Consider the following 21,533-nt stretch of genomic DNA (forward strand, 5'->3'; position numbering starts at 1 on the left):
GCCTGGGACACGATCCCCACAGGAGGAGACTCACAAGGGCATGTGCGTAAGATTAAGAAATGTCCAGAGCAGAGCTGCCCAGCAGAGGATGAGCAAGCATCTGGCCCAGCACTACACTCCAGGGCTTCACTGGGGGACCTGGACCTTCCGGAAGCTGCCCACTCACCTTTGCCTCACAGGGTTCTCTAGACTGAGCAATTGAGCAATCCCTTTCCAATACATACTTGCCTGAATGCACAACCTGCTATTTTGTTTCAAAAGGATTATGGATACCAAACCTGCCCATCCCCAGCCGTCCCTGGTGTACAAACAGCCCTGATAGAAAGCATCTCAGATGGGCCCACCGCTGGGACTCCGGGTTGCCCGCACACCTAAGTCAACACTCCCACCACCAATTAAGATGCTCAGCCTTTTGTGCAGTTCTCTGTCCTACGTGAAGTGTCCTCGTCCTGGTCTCACAGCTGCCTCCACACCTGGAAAGACCTCTAGATAAACGGAATCTTTCGCCTCTGTCCCCTCCTTCAGTGCTAGCTCCCCAGGGCGCCCAGAAGTAGGAAGAGTCAGCCAGCCAGCCAGCCGGGCACACACACAGTTAATCCTCGGCGGCTGCTGTTTGGATAGAAAGCGCTAGGAGCGTTCTCGGCTCCTCCGCAGCTCACATCTGGCTGGGGTTGGCGCTTTGTATTCGTCCCTCTTTCTTCCCCTCTTCCTCTACTTTTGAGAGGAACCACGTTTCCGCTTCTGGCCAAAGAGACCTTGGAGGCAGCTGAGGAGATAAAGGTGTTGGGACTGCTGTGGCTTGCACCTCCCCACCCCCTTTCCTCCCCCTTAAGTTTTTTTTTTTTTTTTTTTTTTTCTCCCTGGGGGACTTTTTTTCACCCTCGGGCTCTCTCTCTCTGCTTTGACACGTCTGTGCTTCCCCTCTGACCTAGCCTAGAAAAGGCTCAGCCCCTGGGAGATGCTCTAAGAGACAGCTCTCCAGGAGCCCCGAGAGGCGGGAGGATTCGATTGGCACAGCCGGCTCAGCTGGAAGGAGGTAGGTGGCCTGTTTGTCGGACAGACCGGGAAGGACTCGATGCCTCTGAGCTCTGTCCTTTTGGCTTCATCTGGGTCCCCGGACAGGGCTGAGCGGATGCTCTCTGTAGTAAGATGTGACGTGGAGTTTATGACTAAGGGGCAGACAGCAGAAGTTCGGGGGACAGCACTGACTAATTCTTCCTAACTTCCCCTTGCACAGACTGGCTGTGCATAGGCAGCCTGTTGGGGCTCCCTGGGGCACACAGGGGGCGGGATCTTTAGCGGATAGGATGCTGACAGGACCAACTGCACATTCTTCCACTGTTGTGTGGGGTGTCTCTCTTTCACCTGGATGCTCTCTAGAGGGCATAGAAGAAGAAAGAGCATCTCCGTTCCCATGTGCCACCCCATCCCCTGTCATACCACCTGGGACGGCTAGGATTCAGGTCTGTCCCATTTGTCAGTGGTCGGCTGGAGCCCCAACACTGAACAGGAAGTGTGGACTTTGGCCCCTTCTTCTAACAGCCTCGCTGTCCCTGGAGAGCATCCAGCTTGGGCAGGAAAAAACAAATATCCCTTCTCCACGGACCTTCCCGGGAAGTTAAAGAGCTGCCTGCCGATGGTGCTGAGTAGCCCTAAGCTAGGGCTGTAGATTCTAAGATGCCCCCAGGACCTTTGCTCAGCCCGTGTCCATCTAGACTCTCATGTTTGGGCATCTCTGCAGGTGTAGATGTAATTCCCCAGTTAACCAGAGTCCTATATCCATCTATCTCTGCACCCACCCAGACTGCTCCCTCCCTGCCCTGGAGAGCTAGACTTCTTGGTGAGTCTCCTCCCATTCGGTTACTCCAGCTCCACCCTTGTCTCTCAAAAGGGTGGGAGGGAGCTGCCCCTCCAATTCCTGTCTGCGCCCGTTCCCTGTTTCTTGGAATAAAGACCACAGAACATGCTTCTTTGACGACAGGGTTCGAGATGTGGTTCAGAAGCGGGTTACGTAGTGCCTAGGTGTGAAAGGCCAGGGGTTACATTTCCAGTACTGGAAACGGCAACAACCAAATCCCAACTTTGATTTTCACCGAGTAAGTTGGCTCAGGACACTGAGGCTGGAGGGCTGCTGCGGCTAGTCTGAGCCATCCTGAGCCGGATAGCGGGGCTGAGTTCAGGAGATGATAAGAGTGAGATGCTGTTTCAAAGTAACCAAATGAGAAGAAAAACAGCAACAACAACAACAAAAAAAAGAAAGAAAAACTGCGAAATGTCATTGGGATCCCCCTGGGAGTGAATGACTTCCTTAGAAACTGCTGGGCTCTGCTTTTTATAGTGAACCCACTGTGAGCTGCCTTCACAGGAGCTAGCCTTGTGGGAGGAACTGTTTAGTCTCTACCAGGCCCCTCCAGCTCTCACTAGAGGAGGGAAACCTGCAGAGGGAGGCAGAGGGCTGAGAATCGGGGATTGCTACTGCACCGTGGGTCTCAGCTCTGCCTCAGGACCTGCCCCAGGCCCTTGCAGCCTACCAGGAAGCGTCCCAGCTAAATGGTGACTTCCCTCCCCAGGACTCAACCTGGATTCTCTACCTAGGCAGGAGACGTGGAGCTTTTTAACTGTCCCACTTTACTTCACAGAAACTCACACGTGCACACTGCTGAGAACTCAAAAAAAAACGTGTTATGAGGTTCAGGGAGGCCCAGGAGCCCCTCCCCCACCCCCGGAGGAGGCAGGCCCCACCGGCTGGCCTGTCTTGGAGGGAGAGGGAGGGCAGCTCACTGCTCCTTCCTGGCCGTTACCTCCCTATTCAGAGCAACCAGCACAGCATAACTTTTTTTTTTTTTTTTTTTTTTTTCTGAACACACTCCTTTCTGTTATTCTTCCTGGTGCCCGCCCGCTACACCCCCTCCCCCGGTAATTAGCATGACTCATAAACCAAGTATTCTGGCATTGAACTTCACCCATCAAAACAAAGATGAAAAGAATTTCGTAGAAACTATGGGTTCACTCGGGACACCCTCGCTCACTGTTTCTTACCCACGGGGGTCAGGCCCTTTGATGGGTCACAGTTACTAGGGCTGAAGGTGGCTGAGGCTCTAGGGTTTAGGGGAGGCTGAGGTGACAATATGAAACCAGAAGGGCAGGTCGATGTCCACCGGAGGATGCAGCTTCTGTCCACCTTTCTCTCTGAAGAAGGAGCAGTCTAGGCTCCGGCTTTGAGGGACCCAGAGATACTGGCTTGTGGGTGGTGGCTTGAGAGGACTGCTACTTTGTCTAGTTGTAGCCACTGAAAATTCGCCTTTCCACTAATGTCAAGTGGCCCACAGTGGCTGTCTGGACAGGACCCGGCCACCTCCCTGACTCATTCACGAGGTGCAAGAGACACTCTGGCTTGTCCAGAGAGCAGCTTGCTGAAAGCTAGAGAGCCCCACAGGCCCTGTGGCGCTGGCTCTCAGGGCCCTGCCCTGGGTCCTTGCCCTGGCAGGACCACTGATGGGTGACTGCAGTCTTGGACGCCTTCAGAAGTGGTTCCTCTTTCCCTCCTCCACAGGCAGGAAGGGACACGCCAGATCCCTAGGCAGGGTGAGGCTCCTGAACCTGGAAGGGCACCGTGTCTCTGCCGTGGTTAAACAGCAACGGCATGAAATTGGTGCTGCCCGAAGTAGCTCTTCCTGGTACCCGTATGGGACACCCACCCTACCCTCACTGGGTAGAGGCAGGGTTTTGATGCCCCTATTACCATCGAACACTGAGCATGCCCGGCCTGCTTCGGAGGCCTTTGCGTATCTACAGTCACCTCCCTTGGCCCCTGCCCAGGCATACCACTGGTACTGCATCCACTGACTAGGCCTCTGTCTCACCATCTTCCTGGCCAAGGTAGGAATTTCCCTTGGAAAGAGACATTTGACCAGGAGAGAGCCGAAGCCCGGGCATTGAGGATGGGGGAGGAGCCAGGCGAGGAGAGTGGTGCAGAGAAGCCAAGCTCCTGGTGCTCAGGGCCGGGCCAGACATGCCTCTGGCTGCTGTGGCCACATGTGGTACAGAGCCTCACATCCTGGGACTGCAGCTCCCCCTCTACGGGGCATCTGGTTACCAGCTGTCTGTTGCCCTGGGTACCAGGAAAGGAGAAGATCCCCGCTGCCCGGGGAGCTGCCAACCATGGGTGGGCCTAAGGCAGATGCAGGCCAGAAGCTAGGCTGGGTCTGCAACTTCCTCCCTTACATTAGTGGGGCTGGCTTTTCCTACACAGGGTTGTTGAACCAGGGCCTGAGCTCCTGAAAGCTTCCCTAAGCTACGATCAACCACTGTCCTCAACAGACCAATTGCAGAAACAGACAGGTTTATTAAGTGCGGCCACCTTGGGAAGAACAAATAAAAGAGGCCCTAGAGTTTGTCTCTGGGGTCCCAACATGAGGTTCAGATGTAAATAAAGGCAAACTATGCAGAGCTAAGCTCTCCTGGCCGAGGCATGTTGGGCAAGGTGCTGTCCTGCCTGAATCGCTGACCCATCATTACTTCCTTCTCCAAGTGGGAGATACCTGGGTGGGGTTGGGACTCCATTGTCACGTCAGTCTAATAGTTGGGGAGAGCACATGTCTGTTTGGAATATCTTCATTTTTATCAGGATACAGAGCTGGGTTCTGAGAGCTGAGTTCTTGTGGAAGCTGGGGGATCTGGAAGGTTTCCAGTATCATGGAGCTCCAGAGTTTTTTGATATACAAAGTATCTCCCTCCTTGGGCCTGGGGCCCCATGAAAATCCACCTATGAAAAGGAGGTATAGGGTCTGAAGCGCCTACAGGATATTTGACCAGTCATAGCTGCTGGGGGAGGGGGCTGCTGTGGGGGAGAACGGGGGGGGGGGCTGCGAGAGAGGTACCTAGGCTCAAGTCCTAGAAGCTATTCAGTATGTATGTGTATGTGTGAGAGAGGGACAGAGAGACAGAGACAGAGAGGCAGAGAAAAAGAGACAGAGAGACAGACTAGGCTGGAGCCCTGGAGGCTGTTGGGGGCTGACTAGGTCTCCTTCAGTCTTCACACTTCCAGAGTGGATCCTCTGGTGCCGTCCCTTCATAGCGACCCCTGACATCCCAAGGTATCTGAAGAGAGCATTCAGCCCTACCCTCAGTAATTTTTCTTCACACCGCTCCTTCTGGCTGACCACTGGGATGTGGCTTCGGATGTAATTCAGCATGCACATTGGCTTTTCTTGTTGTTGTTGTTACTGACAGAGTCTCCCTGTTTGTGGGGCTGGCCTGGAACCCAGTATGTACCCCAGGCTGGTCTTTAACACCACACAGTCCTTCTGGCTTCTCTCTTCCCTGATGATTCTAGGGGATGGCATTTGGTGTCATGGCACCGCAGAGATTTTTTAAACATTGAGCCAGGGAAGCCAGTGATGGGTCCTGGTGCCCATAGTGTGCCTGGCACCCTGTAGGTGCTCAGCAGTCCTCTGCTGAGTAAATGATGAACAATTGTCTTCTCATGGGTGGCTGAAGGTGTTCCAGATGTCACTAAGCAAGCCAATCAGGTGGGCGCCCCAAACCAGAGCCCAATATGTGGGAGCGGTCAATGCCCAAGGGAAGGGCAGGAAGAAGCCTGCCCCAGATAACATCAGCCCACTGCCGGGTCCCGGGTGTGTTGCAGGCATTCATAAACACATGTTCATTAAGGAGGATGTGGGATGTAAGGCTTCGGCAGGAGGATGACACGTTTCTCAGCCGCTCCATGTGAGCCACAAATGCTTTATAACCCCTCCCTCCCCTGCCTGTCAACTTTCTTATGCATAGCAAACTTCCCTGGAATAAACAAAACACTCTCTTGGTCCCCAGGGCGGGGCTTATTTTGTCTTTTCTAAGTGGAAAATAATGTGTGTACTTACTGGGAGGGAAGAGATGGGATTGCTATAGGCGGAAAGAGGGAAGCCCAGAGAAGCCCAGGTAAGACCCCATTGCTCCCAGGCCCCGCCCCCCGTGGTGGCTGCTGGGAGCGGCTGGGTGGGTGGGCTTCAGGGTCGATGTTGTGGGCGGGGACGCCACACTTTTAACCTGCATTTTCCCTCATGCTTCTAGAAACTTCTGAGCCAATAAATGATGTACCCTTTTGTACTAATTGCCGCTGCTGGTGGGTCTGTGCTCCCCGACCCTCAGCAGGCTCCCCCTTCTCTCCCTCTTTCATCTCCCTTCCTCCTCCTTTAGACAAAACCGGGCTTTTCTGGTCAGTACAGCCTCATTCTTTCCGAGGGTTGAGTTTGCCTCTAATCAACAAGCATGGTCTTCGTTTTTTCCACCCAACTGATTACTGTCATTTTTGTGATCTGTCTCCCTGGTGGCCTCTGGGGTTGGTAACCTTGGTGCAGAATTGTATTCTTCGAAGTAGGAAGCTTTCTGGGCTCGGAAAAGGGAAGGGTTTGGGGAAGCTAGCTCCAGACTTCAGCGAGATTCAGAATTCAGGCCACCTTTAATAGCACTTGGGCCTTGCTCATGGCCCTTGCCTCATCTGAACACTTTGCACTTGGGATTGACTGCAGTAAAAATGACACATCGTGGGGGGCGGGGGCGAGGGGGCGGGGAGATGCTGCATTGCAAAGCTGATCTGAAGGGGGATCCAAGCCCATATTGGGTGGCTCACAACCATCTGTAACTCTAGCCCAAGGGGTTTGGTGCCCTCTACAAATGCAGCGCGCACGTGTGCGCGTGTGTACACACACACACACACACCAAAAAAAAATTTTTTTTAAAGTAACACCAGATGCCAGAGGTCATAGGCATGAGAGAGCTCTCATCTTCTAGGAGTTCATAGTTCCTGATCAGGAGTAAATGCTGAGGGGGCGGGGCAGTAACGTCAGGCAGGGGTCCAGGAAGCTTGCTAGGTGAGGCTGGTTCTTAAGACATGGCTGTGGGTAGGGGGTGGCTGTCAAGAGGGTCATCTGTGTAAAGACCTGGGGAATGGCCCGCTGCAGGTAGCTGAGTGATGGAAGAGGGGAGGTCCACGCTGACGCTCAGGATTTAAACGCTTCCTTTCTTGTCACCAGACACCCTTGAAGTCAAGAGCCATGCTCCCATTTTAAAGCTGCCTCTGGGAGACCAGCTGGTGGTAGGCAGGGAGACCTTGAACCAGCTGGGAAAGACTGTGTGCAAAACACCGGAGGCACAGACCTTTGGGGCTTGGCTTCGACGTGGAAGATGGATGAAAGGCGTGAGTTTTAGCAGCTTCCACGGTGATGCCTATAGCCCAGCTGCCAGCCCTAGGGGAAGAAAAAACTGGATTGTGGAAACAGGAGGAGGGGATGAGTTAATTGGGGGACATGGCGGGGCAGACCAGGGTCTCCAGGCAGACATTTGGGGACACAGATGCAGAGCCTCTCTGGCTAAAGGTATAGTCAAAAAAAGCCCAGGCTGGTGGCCGCTTTGCCTAGTTAGAAGCATGAAAGCATCTGCCCTGAAGCTTTATTGTGTTTAGTCTTAGCTAATTGAAACAGCTCCATGGGGCTGGCAGGTTACAGAGCATAGTCTGGACCTCAGCACCACTACTGGGTATAAGCCTATATGTTCAGCATGGGGGAGCCAAACAAGATGGTGGTGCATCAAGGCCAACCTGGGCAATATCATAAGAGCTTATCTCCCTCCCTCCCTTTCTCTTTTCTTTCTTTCTTCCTTCCTTCCTTCTATAAGGAAGGGTGAACCCAATAGACAGAGTAGACCAGAGCCTGGTGCTGAAGAAAGAGTGGCCTAAACTAGTAGGTCTCTTTAAAGACTCACTTTTATTCTTACATGTGTATGTTACATGTGCGCGTGCACATGTGTGTGTGTGTGTTTGTGTGTGTGTGTGTGTGTGTGTGTGTGTGTGTCCTGGGGCCAAAAGGGAGAGCCAGATCCTATGAAACTGAAGTTATAGGGCTTGTACTGGAAACTGAACTTGGCTCTCTGGAAGAACAGGAAGTCCTCTTAACTGCTGGCCAGTCTCTCCAGACCCAACCAGTAGACAGTTTAAAGTCACATCAGGCATGGTCTGTTATGCCTCAGGAGGGCTGAGGCAGGAGGATCACCGTGAGTCTACACCTTTTCTCAGAACTTGGTTCTGCCGGTGGTGAGTGTGGCGTGCATAGACAGAAACAAGATTGACGGTGCTGAGCAGATCGCATTGCAGACCCAGTAGCCACTTGTTAGAGGGCAGTGTTCCCTCCTGTGGAGCATCCTCAGGCGGTTCCTGTGAAGTGCTGGGGGATGTCCAGACTTGGGCAAAACCAGACAAAGGCCAGTTTGTACTGCTTGCAGAGGGCTGGGCACGGTGGAGCCCAGGCACAGAGTCTCCAGGTTCTTCCCTTTCTGGGTCTTGGGAGCAGTCAGCCCCAAGGGCACCATCATTCCTGGTGCCAAAGAAATGGGCAGTGGGCCAGGCCACCTGCAGAGTGAGGCCCTGGCACAATCCCCTGGGCCCTCTTTTCTCTCAGATGGTTCTTAAGGCTTCCAGCCAGAGGGAGTTCAGCTGGGTGGTGACCTAAGGACACCTGCTCTACTGGAGGAGATCTTTGTTCCCTGGATGGTGCAGAGGCCTGCAGGCTGGGCTGCTCAGGTACCCCCCCAGGCTGGGAGGCCTGCCTACCACATGGCAAGGTCTGGGCAGACTGAGGTCTTCTTTCTGCTTGGTCTCCTTGGACGGTGCAGAGCAGGGAGATGCTTTAGGATGGGGGAGTTCCTTGTCTTTCCTCTCATGGTTTTTGCCCCCCAAAAGACCCCACTTCCATCCAAAGTCAGAGTCCTTTGCTCAAAAGCTGGCTGTCCAGGAGGAAGCCACTTTCCCCATCTGTAGGCTTTAGAGGAAACTCCAAACCTTAAAAAGTACATCCCGCTTCTCCAAGACAGGAAGAGGAAAAGATACCCAGGCCCTGGAACACATGTGAGCCCATTCCCCGTAAGGAATCCCTGTTCCCCAGCTGTCTCCCTTAAGCGGTTGGGGGAAGAGACAGAGTCTCAGACCATCGTGGTCCACAGGGTCACAGTGAGGATAATGTACTGACGTGGCTTTTGCAACAAGGCATGAACACGGTTCATGGACCAACCAACTGAAAGTCCCCCTACCACCCTCTTGCTCGTCCCAGGCTCGGCTGTTTGAAGGATGAATGATCACGGAGAAGCAAGGACCTAGGAGCTGATGTGTGGGTTAGGAAAGCACTCAGTGTTAGCAGTCTGTCTAGGCTCCACCCCACAGTTATCTGGCAACAGCCAGGTATGCCTGACTCACTATAAAGGGGGCTGCTTGCCCCCTCCTCACTCTCCTGTTCTTTCTCTCTTCCCTCTTCTCCCTTTGTCTCTTCTCTTCCCATTCCCTTACATGCTCTCTCTCCCCAGTGCTCATGGCTGACCTCTACTCTCTCTCTCTCTCTCTCTCTCTCTCTCTCTCTCTCTCTCTCTCTCTCTGCCTCTACTACCTTCTTAACTCCCCTCCCCATGCCCTGAATAAACTCTATTCTATACTATACCATCGTGTGGCTGGTCCCTCAGGGGGAAGGGATGCCTCAGCATGGGGCCACCATAGGCACCCCCTTTCTCCACACCTCACCACACCTCCTTAGAACATACCCCACCCCCTTATCTTTTCACAAACACATCAGTCAGGGCATTGCACCTCAATGCCACATGCTCTCTTCCTTGGCTGGATCCTGTGTTCTGTGCTCCTCAGTGGTCGACATCAATTCTGCCCAGTGTCAGGCGGAGACTAAGCAAATCCCTGGGTCCCCAGTATTTGAGAGGACTTTGGAGGTGAAGGTGACACATGCCCAGGTAAAGCGGTAATGGTGGGCCGTGGCCATGCTGTGCTCAACGTGGCCTGGAGCTTGGAGCCGTAGGTGCAAGGCGGTGGGACCCAGTCCTCGGGTGCTGGGACCCAGTGCCCTCTTCTGCCAGGCCCAAGCCCCAGTAAAGCTGGACAGAGATGTTTGCTTGCCTTGTCTGGGAGGCAGCCAGAGCCCCTGGGAAGCATCTGGTGGGGCCAGTGGCAGGAAGGACAGACGACCTTTAAGACTTCGAAGGAAGGCTGCTGGTGGGTTAGATGTGTCGGATACAAGGGAGGAAGAAGTCTAAATGACTCCCAGATTTCAGGTTGTTTGTTCATGGCTCCTGCTTCCTCCCCCACTGGCCTCATCCTAATCTAGAACAGAGTTCCCCCTTGGAACTGCCAGCCATGCCGAACACGTTCGGTAATGCACTTCCAGTATGGCAGCAATACTGCCATGCACGACAGCATCTAGAGCTCGGGAGGTAACTGGCGCTTTGGCACGGCTGGGGAGCAGAACTTTGAATTTCATTTTATTAATAGTTTTTAATTTTTTTTTTTTTTTTTTGTGAATAGAACCCAGTACCTTGTACATGTTAACCAAGCTCTCAACCACGGATGTAAATCCCCCAGCCATCTTGAAATAGTTTCCCCAAGGAAGCCAGACTACTTTTAGATTTGAGATGTTCGGTCAGGGGCAATAGCCCAATTGGTAGAGTGCTTTCATCAAAAACATAAAGTTTGGTCCGTAGAACCTGTGTCAGTGGCAGCGTGGTTGCCTGCTGGGGTCATCTCAGTGATGGGAGGCAGAGCCGGGCAGCCCGACTCTCTGTCTTCTCCTAGTGCATTCTGGGATAAGTATGTGCGTGTGTGCCCCATGCTTTGTGCTTGGCTTATGTCTCGTTTTACTCTATTTCAATACTACAACGGCCGATGTTTGTGAGAGCAAAGGTCTAGAATGTTCTCTGCTCACCATTTTTCATTCAGCCTCGAGCATCCGTTTGTTTTTCTCCCTGGACTATGTGTATTGTGCCTGAGATAAGGGACTACGGTTAATTTATGGTTGAATTACCCCCACCTCCAGCTCTTTTGCACAATGCCAGGCCAGTCCCGGAGCATTCCATAAGCCATGCTTGTGTTAAATTCCAGCTGAGAGGGCGGCTCCAACGTGCCTTCCAAGGCTCCTGGCTATTCAAGGAGATCACAGGCTTCTTGCCTCTCTGAACAGCTGCTTACCCTGTGAGGGTTACGGAAGAAAACAGTGTTTACAAAATGCTTCTGTCAATGGCACTGAGCTGGGAGAAGGGAGGATACGGAGGCCAAATCCACTCAGGCAGCCTCACACACCAGGAGGCCTGGTACACACACACACACACACACACACACACACACACACACACACACACATACTTGCGCAGGCACCTTGGGCGACCAGAAACAATAGGACAGACTTTAAAGGAACATAAGGAAACTGAACTTGTGGATGAATACTGTTTTCCATAAAGGACCCATCACATGAGGTCTGGGAAGGGACAAAAAGTCCCAGCCAGGAAGTGCCCTCACATGCCTCGCCTTCCTCCAGGCCCTGTGAGTTACTCCTCTGCCTTCTTCTGCAAAGAAGGATTCCTGCTTTCTGGGGTGAAGGCTGAGTGGAAGTGGGCGGGATGGGCTAAGGAAGGATGCTGGCCTCTGGCTGTAGGACTTGGAGGGAGAAATAAGAGAATACTTTCCTGTGGAAGTCAGCTCTCCTCAACAGAGAACAGGGATGGCTCTTGCGGGGTTGTTCTCCGAGTCTGTTCCTGCAGCACAACCCAGAGACAGGCCATACCGAATGAAAAAGAAATAAAACGGAAAAAGACACGGCTGTTCCTAGGTGTGGTGGAAGAGAAAGTTTACTGTAGATAAAAGAGAGAGCACAGCCTAAGGCAGGGACATCCAGAGTAGATGTGACCCTGAGCCATGTGAACAGATGGGGGAGGGTTCGGAGAGCAGCTATCGTCCAAGAGGGGCAGCCTGGGCTAAGAGACTGTCCAAGTGAGTAGATGAAAAGGCCAGGCAACCAAAACAGTTGGATTATAGGGAAGCAGGGCTGGGAGAAGGGTAGCCCAGCCTCTGAGCTACCCGTAGGGACTGAGGAATGCTGGGAGAACTGGCAGTCAGGTCTGCTTTGAAATGTTAAATAGCCACTCAGCCATTTGTGTTTGTCCTGGGTTTGAGATCAAACACTTCTGAGTTAGGACTGAAGGGGTGAAGGGGTGGGGTGGAGGTGTCACCCCTTGATCAGGACATCCTAGCCTTCTCTGGACCTATATCTCCCTGTTTGGAGCCTCACTGCAAGGAGAAGCTCCCTTTGCAGGGAGACTTTGGTTAGGTGCTGGGCCATACTGGTTTCCCAAAGGTGACTGTAAGAATCCTATCATGATGAGGCTGATTTCACAGTAGGGCTTGGTTAAATGATTGCTAAGATGGTGTGGAGGAGAAGAGTGTTTCAGCCTTGATATGAAACTGCCAGAGGCTGTATGTGTGTGTGTGTGTGTGTGTGTGTGCACATATGTGCATGTGTATGAGTGTGTGTATGTGTGTGCCTGTGTGTCTGTGTATATGTGTGCGTGTGTGTACATGCGTGCACGTGTGCATTGTGTGTGTGCATGTGTGTATGTATGTGTACATGTGCGTGCATGTGTGTGCACACATGTGTGTGATGTGGGGGGTGGGTAGAAACTGCCCACCTTATTGCCTTTGGCAAAAGCCATCTACCTTGAGGGCTGTTACCCCGTCATGTCACATTCCTAGCCCAGCTCTAGGCACCCTATTTTCTGACAAACATGTTTAAAACCTCCTTTTCTGGATTGGATAGAGACACATCAGCTCTTGCATGGCAGCCACGGTAATGGTTTCTGGATGAGGGTAATTTTGCCCCTGAGTGGACTGAAGTTGTTGGTTGTTACAAACTGAGGAAGATGTCAGTCACTAAGATGTGGGTAGAGGCTGGGATCCCACAAAGTCCCTTCAGACATACAGGACAGGGTCCAAGCTGAGGGGATGGTCAGCTTCAGATGTCACCAAGGTCAAGACCAAGAGCCCACGAGGTAGGACAGGTTCACACCTACGCTAGCACTTAGGAACCTGAGACAGGAGGATGGAGAGTTTGAAACCAACCTGGGCTACACAGTGGGGGGGGGGGTGAAAAACAAAACAAACAAACAAACAAACAAAAAACCCCAAACCCAGACAGACCCATGTTTAAAGAAAGGAAAATGTTCTTTTGCCACCTGCAAGCTTAACACTTAGGGAGGTAGAAGAATGATTATGAAGGTACCCAGGGAAAACAGGAAATGCAGAAACAGAAACAAACAGCAAGGCAAACTTGGATGAATATTTGTTGAATTCTAGTGAAGTCCGGGGTACTGCAGGACACTTGGCTGGGCCAGGGACATGTGTGTCTGACAGGAAGAGTCTCAAGGGCCAAGCAAAAGTCTCCATGGCTGGAGACAACTTGATACATAAAACTACCACGGAGGAGGGTTTTCCCAGGTCGGGGTGAGGAGGCGTCTGGGAAAACATGACATAGCCTGGCATGAAGTGGGTGTTGTTTGGACCATTTCAATGGCTGGTTCGTCTGAGTTTAGCTTGTCTGTGCTCAGTGCAGCCAGACACCTAGGAGTGGGCCCTAAGCCAGCAGTTCCCTCCCTCTGTCTTCTCGCTGTGCATGCTGTGCGTGTGCATGTGTTTGCTGTGTATATGTGTGCCATGCGTGTGTACGTGTGTGCTGTGGATGTGCATGCTGTGCATTTATGTGCTATACATGTACAGGTGTGTGCTGTGTGGGCATGTGTGTGCAGTGCATGTACATGCTATGTATGTGTATGCTGTGCATGTGTGTGCTGTGCATGTGAACATCTGTGCTGTGTTGTACATGTGTGTGCTATACACATGTGTGTGCATGTTCAGATGTGTACAGAAATAATTCTGTGAGTGGGCGTGAGAGCGGGTAGAGGCCAACGGACAAATTCAGTTGTTCCTCAGGTGCCGTCTGCCTCGCTTTTTAAGACAGAGTCTCCCATTGGCTTGGAGCTCACCAGTTTAACAAATCTGGCTGGCCAGTGGGCCGCAGGCTTCTGTCTGCTTGTCTCCGATTTCATGGCCCGGGGACTGCAAGCACAGGCCACCACGCCTGGCTTTTACATATTTGTATTTAGTATGTGGATTCTAGGAGTGGAACTCACGTCTCTGTGCCTGCGAGGCCAGCGCTTAAGCACAGAGCGAGCATCCGATCCGCTCAGCTTCCATTTGCGAACGGCATACTAATGAATGAATATTGTCTCCCAGAAAGATTGGCCCTGGGATCACATGAGGCCTGGGTGGGATACAAGTGATTAATGAGGGCATGTTCTCCTATCTACCCCTACCTCATGGGCCCGGAAAATTAATTGGAAGGATGTACGGAGTCTCAGCCGGGTGCCTGGTGCCGCTGCAGGGCCTGGTAACTGCTTATCAGTCCAGACAGGACAGAGGTGCTCCTGGCTAAGAAGCAGGAATTCAGGGCTGCTGACAGGTGCCAAGGCTTGGGGGTGCAGCTAGGAGGTGGCATAAAGCACACTATCAGCAGACCCTTGGCAGCACCAGGGTGTGTTGAAAACACGGAGCCCAGAGGCCCTACTCTGGTCAGCTGAATGAGAGGCTGAAGTTTAAGAGGAGTCCTAGATTTGAGAAGCCAAAAGCTGAACCGTAGACTGAGGTGTGTAGCCATAGGGAGAGAGGGGCAGGCTCTGCGTGCCCTAGGCCAGGATATGACAGGTAGAGGAGGCAGATAATTTAAACAACTAAAGCTCAGTTTGCGCTCGCGCGCACACACACAGATGCACACACAATCACAGATACACACACTCACAAATACACACACTCACAGATACACACACTCACAGATACACACACTCACAGATACATACACACTCACAGATACACACACTCATAGATACACATACACTCACAGATACATATACACAGATACACACACACACACACACACACACACACACACACACACTTTTTTTGGCTAGTGGTGGGGGAACACTGGGATCGAGAAGGGGCTTGAAAGACAGTCTCCACGTTGGAAGAGAAGAGAAGGGTTCTGTCCTAAGATTTTGCCTGAAAGCTGGGGGCTATAAAACTGGATTGAGTTGGATGGATTATGGTTCCTAAATTAAGTGCAAATGGATACTCAGTCAGCACCCCCTGGTGGCCAAAACAGCTGCTGCCAGTTTCTGCCCACCAGCCCTTCCAGGGAGAGCTAGTTGACCAGCGCTCACCTGGGATTGGTTTCGCTCATTGTCAGGGGTCAGCAGGTGATGGGCTCTCCTTCCTGAGAGGTTGGTGCTGAGCCTGTGCTCAGTGATTCAGAAGCTCTTGTCGAGGTGTGCGCGTGTGTGCGCGTGTGCATGTGTGTGTGTGTTTCTCTCTAGAGTCCCATCCTAACCCATGCCTTCTCTTTGTATTCTGGCAGGAAGATGGGCTCCTGTGGACAGAGATTTATTCTGGGATGCTTCCTTCTGCTGGCTGTCACCTGGGGCCCCGTCCTGAGCCTTGTGCCCCGCGTTCAGGAGGAGCAGCATGAGTGGGAAGAGACGGAGGAGCTGCCTTCTCCTCTGGATCACGTGACGAGGTGAGGGACTGAGGTTACACACCAGCAGGGGCTCTGCATCTGACAGGGTCAAGCCTGTGAGGTTTGGGGGGCTCCAGATGTGGTTGCTTTGAGTTGCAAAGGACAAAGATGAAGCTTGGAGGAGGTCCTAGGGAGGCAGATCCCGGAGGTCAGTGACTAGAGCATCTCGTCTGATTCTGAGGATGGTGGTCCAGTCTCATCCCAATGCCAGGGCAGCTGGGTCTACAAGAACTTTCCATCTCTGCCTTTAGCTTGGTCTCCCCAAGAATAAGCGACGGGCTGTGGGAATGCATGTAGGCAGCAGGCAGGGACAAGAGGCCTCCAGCAACTTACTCATCTATAAAATGGTGATACAGTCTAGAGGACATACTCTGGTTTATGTCCTCTGTCAGTTAAAAGAACTAAAAAAAAAAGAAAAAAAAGAAAAAATTGGGCTCAGTGGTTAGAGCACTGACTGCTCTCCCAGAGATCCTGAGTTCAATTCCTAGCAACCACATGGAGGCTCACAACCATCTGTAATGAGATCTGATGCCCTCTTCTGGTGTGTCTGAAGACAGCTACAGTGTACTCATACATAAAATAAATCTTAAACAAAACAAAACAGGAAAAATCTCAAGCAAGTGGCCTCAAAGAAGTCTCAAATGCCACAGACAGCAGCCAACAGCCGAGGAAAGGCGTTTGTTGGGGGCAAGGAAACACACACATGCAGCAGACACATAAAGAAAAGACCCCATGCAAAGCAGAGAGGGAACCTGGAAAGCCAAATAATAACAACAATAATAATAATTCCACTCTCTTCCCAAGGACTGGATGGCCTGGAACTGTGGGTAGCACACACTGATCTGACCTTGATCTTATGGGCACCCAACCACAGAAGCCTGCTGGTTGGGATGCCAAGTCTACAAAGCCTTTGTAAACTGCCAGGCCTTTGTCTCAAGTCCAGAGGAAGAGGGAGAAGCCATCTTGGAAATTTAACACCTTTATTGTGGCTCCCCTCCCTGTCTGTCTTCCTCCCAGGGAGTCTCACTCCTTGTCTCTTGTTAGGTTGGAGCTGGTGAAGATGGACCCACAGTCCAGGCATCAGCTTCCCTTGGAAGAGTATAAATTACTTGAGGGAGGATGTCAGTCTCTCGCCTTTGTGTCTGCGACCCTCAGTGGTACACAGACCCAAGGCTATGGAAGATACTTTGTAGGGTCTTTGAACAAGAGGCACGCACAAGGCTCTGCACAGGGAGTTTTGAGCCTGAGCCCGAGGCAGCTGAGTGTGAGGGAACCCCTCTGGTGCAGCCCCATTCTGTAGGGAATAGTGAAAGAGTCCTACAGGCGAGATTTGTGGTCAAGGAACTATGAAGGATGCATCAGAGAATGCATTGCTGCTGGACACACAAACCTTAGGACCACTGTGCACATGTGCATTAGAGATAGTAAGGTCCCAGGATGCTCGTGGGGATGCTCCGGATAGGGGTTGACTCCTCAGGACTTGCTAGATGTGGAGGGAAGGTCAGGTGGGCAGAAGGCTCCCGAAAGAGGTCTGAAGCTTAGGGGAGAGGTGTGAGTGTCTTTCTCCAGGATCTAGGTTTTCATACAGTTGGACTCAGGGCTTGTGTGGGTTTATGCTCCAGATGTCCTAGGGATAGACTGGATCAGGGTTAGAGAGGGGCTGGCTGGCTTACTTAGATCTCTTTGTGTCCCATGGAGCCTCTGGGAGGAGAGCAAAGTGCAATGTTTCACTTGGCCATGAGGTGGTGGTGTAGATTACCGTCCAGTAGCCCAGAGACACCCAAAGAGGAACTGAATAGAGACTTTACAGATGAGTTGCTGGTAGATGTGTTCCAGGTCCAGTTCTTTACCACCGAAAGACCAAGTCCTGGAGGCGTGGCTTCACCACCTAAGCCCTGAGGTCATTGGCATTTGTGTTATCTTTGCTTTGGATATATTACAACTGATAGTGGTGTATGTGTGGGGAAAGGGGTCACTGTCTTCAGTGTTTGAGTCTGGGATCTTAGAATCCTCCTAAACAGAGCTTGCGTTTGTAGAGGAAGGGGAGCAAGGTGAGGCAAGCCACGTGTCCGCAGCAGCAGGAGAGAGCAACCAGCACACGCACTTCACCATTATGTGATGGTTTATTCCCTCAGGCCTGAGGAAACACACAAGAAATATAGCCCTGGCCAGGGTGAGGACCCTCCCACTTCCCGGTGCTACCGGTGCTGTGACCCCAGCACTCCTGTATACCAGACAATCCCTCCACCCCAGATCAACATCACCATCCTGAAAGGTGAGAGGCTTCAGCAGTGGGTTGGCGGCCGGTTCTCAGAGGCTGCTTTATATACTTGGAGAAGGAGACATTGCTGCTCGGGGCTGGGTGGAATAGGGGGGTCACACCGATACAGCAGAGGTGGGCGTCATCTGGAGAAAGGAAGACATTTTGATTTTTGAGCTGTGACCCTGTTCCATGACCAGAAGACCCTTAGAGGTGGCTCAGTGGGTAAGAGCAAAGCAAGGGGGCTTGAGTTCAAATCCCCAGCACCCAAGAAAAAGCTAGGTGTAGTCGCTTGTGCCTACAACCCCTGTAACCATGGGGAGGGACGGGGGCGGTCAGGCTCTAGAGCCAGGCTCTGAAGCATTAAGATTCACCAGGAGAGCTTACACACACATCTCCTCTAGAGTTTACACACACATCCCCTCTAGAGCTTACACACACATCCCCTCTAGAGCTTACACACACATCCCCTCTAGAGTTTACACACGCATCCCCTCTAGAGTTTACACACGTATCCCTTCTAGAGCTTACACACAAATCCCCTCTGGCCTCTCCAAATGCATGTGGGGTGTATATGCCACCCATGCACACCCACCACACATCCATGCCCATGCACACCCACCACACATCCATGAGGAGGGGCCTCAGGGATTCTGCCCACCCTGTTTGCACAGGACTTGCAGACCTCTAAGTTCTTTGTTTTGGCACAAATACCTAAGCCATTTGCTGTGCCTCTCTCTCTCTCTCTTTTAAAGATCTATTTATTTTATGTATATGAGTACACTGTTGCTGTCTTCAGACACACCAGAAGAGGGCATCAGATCCCATGACAGATGGTTGTGAGCCACCGTGTGGTTGCTGGGAATTGAACTCAGGACCTCTGGTAGAGCAGCTGGTGCTCTTAACCGCTGAGCCATCTCTCCAGCCCATGTGCCTGTCTCCGTAGATAACTTTACATAAACCCAGGGAATGCTTGCAGCCTGGATCCTCCCCTCCCCCGCATGGAGTCCGGACATCTGCTGTTCATTTCCTCCAAGTGAGCCCAGGCCGGGCCACGGAGCCTGCTGCTTGTGGACAAACCCATATGTTCCTTTATCTCTGCCAGGAGTTTCCAGAAAGAAACCGAGAAAGTGTGCCCTCTGAATGTACACACGCCAGTTCTTGACAGTGAAAAGTTATCTATCACTAATGCTAATGATGTGAGAAACCAGAAGCCTCCTTGCCCAGGAGCTTCCTGCTAAGGGGTGCCAGAGAGGATGCTGGGATGTGGAGTCAGACTGCTGCCCTGGAACCAGCTTCAGGCTGGCCTCCCTTGGGACCTCACATCTTCTTGTTCTCTCTTAGGTGAGAAAGGTGACAGAGGGGATCGAGGCCTCCAGGGGAAATACGGCAAAATAGGTTCTACAGGTCCCAGGGGCCATGCCGGCCCCAAAGGGCAGAAGGGGTCCATAGGGGCCCCTGGGGACCACTGCAAGAGCCAGTACGCGGCCTTCTCCGTGGGCCGAAAGAAGGCTTTGCACAGTAACGACTACTTCCAGCCCGTGGTCTTCGACACAGAGTTTGTGAACCTCTACAAACACTTCAATATGTTCACTGGGAAGTTCTACTGCTATGTGCCGGGCATCTACTTCTTCAGTCTCAACGTGCACACTTGGAACCAGAAGGAGACGTACCTGCACGTCATGAAGAACGAGGAGGAGGTCGTGATCCTGTACGCGCAGGTGAGTGACCGCAGCATCATGCAGAGTCAGAGCCTGATGCTGGAGCTTCGTGAGCAGGACGAAGTATGGGTGCGCCTCTTCAAGGGCGAGCGTGAGAACGCCATTTTCAGTGACGAGTTCGACACCTACATCACCTTCAGTGGCTACCTGGTCAAGCCGGCCTCCGTGCCCTAGCGGACACCCCGTGTGGAGCTTCCACGGACTGCTGACCTCCTTGCCTGTCACCTGATCTATCCCTGCATTCTGTGGACACTGGAGTCCTGCCCCGGACTGACCCCATCATCTCTCTCCTCTCTCCTGGCTTCCTTGGCCTTGGCTTCTTCAGTTTTGGTTTTTGACACAATTCCCTTGGCCACTGGGAAGCCCAAAGGACTGTGCGGTCCCAGATCTGGCAGCTCCTCTAAGCAGAGAGCGGCCGGCAGATGAAATCATTGGGCGGGGAGCCTGCGAGGACATTGGGGGACCTCCAGGTCCTTCTGTGTACATAGCCTTAGACGACCCTGTGCTGTGTTGTTCTGTGACCACAGGGTGTTCCAGAGCACAGCCCCTGTGTATTCCCACTCCTGGATGCAAGTAAGCAAATGTCATGGGTTTCTTAGGAACAAAGCAAAACAGAAAAGGGGAAGAAAGGTGGAGTTAGTTTTGGCTAGCCAGCTAGACAGCTGGGGGGGCGGGGCGGAGGTGTTTGTACCGGGCAAACTGAGGCACAGGAAAATCATGAATGGCTACAGAGGAGCTGCAGTTGGTGGGTTTGGAAACCACATCTGACTTAACTCGAGGCCATGAATGAGCTTTCCTGGGGCCAGCAGGACTGACCTCCGAGCTCTGTCGACTTAGCTTTGCCCAGTGGCCTGTCAGTCTTTCTGAGCCACAGTAGTGAAAGGGTTGGGGGAGGTCAGCGAGTGTCCTCCATGGTTGACTCTGGGCTGGTGACAGCATCCTGATGGCTTCAACTCACAGGATCCTGACAGTGTCTGGGAACCTCAGGGACCCCCTGCGGGTTTCTCTATAAGAAATAAAGCTCCCACTATGTCCCTGTACCTCTCTGCTCTGCTCCACTTCCCCCAGCCACTCTGGAACGCAGGGTGGACAGGCTCTCTTGCCTGTTGGGGTATCGGTTCCCTGTTTTTCCTTCCGGATGAATTAACCATAGAAGGACCAGGTCCCCGCTTTGGGTTCCCGCGCCATCCTCAGTGTCCTGCTTCCTTCCCAGTTCAGCATCCCGTCAGGGTACTTGCTGCATTAACCTGCTGGAACTGGTGAGTCTGGTAGACCTGCCCAGCTCTGACAGCCCCTGGCCAGCCTATGGCCCTGTGAGTGAGACTTCCTTTGGGTCCCAGAGCTGGGGTGTAGTTGTAAAAATCTACTTATTTCCAGGTCAATCCCCAAGTGGTAGAAGAGGAAACAGGAAATTCATATGCTGCCTCTAGCTCAGACTCAGGGATGGCCTCAGGGCCAATTCTCTGATTGCAGAGAACCTGTGTTCTTTCCCCATCTCACTCCAAGTTGATCCCCAGGGCTTGGGCCACTGGATATCTGCTTTGTGCCATCTAGGCCTTGCTGCTTCCTGGTGGCCCTTGGTTAGGATCCCTCTCTCCTCCTTCAGGAACTTAGTGTGTGCGTATGCTGCCTCCGAAGGGGCTTCTGCTGGTCAGACCCACCAAGCCATTTTCCATGAGTGTGCCTCCAGCAGAGGCTGCTACCTCCTGTGCACTGCCCTGCTCTTTCCAGAACATTAAACTTGCCATGGTGATCCACAGAAAGCTGGTGTCTTTGTCTGCTCATTGGATAGAATGCTCCTCCTCCCCATCTAGAGTGCTCCTCCCTTCCTCCTTCCCATTTAGAGTGCTCCTTTTCCCTCCTCCCCATCTAGAGTGCTTTATCTTTCTTCTTCCCCATCTAGAGTGCTTCTCCTCCTCTTCTTCCCTTCTAGACTGCTCCTCCTTTCCTCCTCCCCATCTAGACTGCTCTTCCTTTCCTCCTCCCCATCTAGAGTGCTCCTCCCTTCCTCCTTCCCATTTAGAGTGCTCCTTTTCCCTCCTCCCCATCAAGAGTGCTTTATCTTTCTTCTTCCCCATCTAGAGTGCTCCTCCTTCCCTCCTCCCCGTTTAGACT

The 21,533-nt window shown here is 52.4% G+C and overlaps 1 protein-coding gene across 2 annotated transcripts; it reads left to right on the forward strand.

The window, feature by feature from the left end:
• The first annotated feature begins 692 nt into the window (after positions 1–692).
• On the forward strand, positions 693–21,143 carry C1QTNF1 (C1q and TNF related 1). Of its 2 annotated transcripts, none has more exons than XM_080924288.1 (4): positions 693–1,036; positions 15,279–15,437; positions 17,573–17,712; positions 19,042–21,143. In XM_080924288.1, the coding sequence occupies exons 2-4, from the start codon at positions 15,283–15,285 to the stop codon at positions 19,590–19,592; spliced, it is 846 nt and encodes a 281-aa protein (XP_080780414.1). In that variant the 5' UTR covers positions 693–1,036; positions 15,279–15,282; the 3' UTR covers positions 19,593–21,143. The 2 variants fall into 2 exon arrangements, with proteins under 2 accessions (XP_080780414.1, XP_080780415.1); XM_080924289.1 differs by lacking the exon at positions 693–1,036 and adding an exon at positions 5,902–5,940.
• The last annotated feature ends 390 nt before the right edge of the window (positions 21,144–21,533 follow it).

Source organism: Micromys minutus (genome assembly GCF_963924665.1).
Source record: "Micromys minutus genome assembly, chromosome: 10".
Lineage (NCBI taxonomy): Eukaryota > Metazoa > Chordata > Mammalia > Rodentia > Muridae > Micromys > Micromys minutus.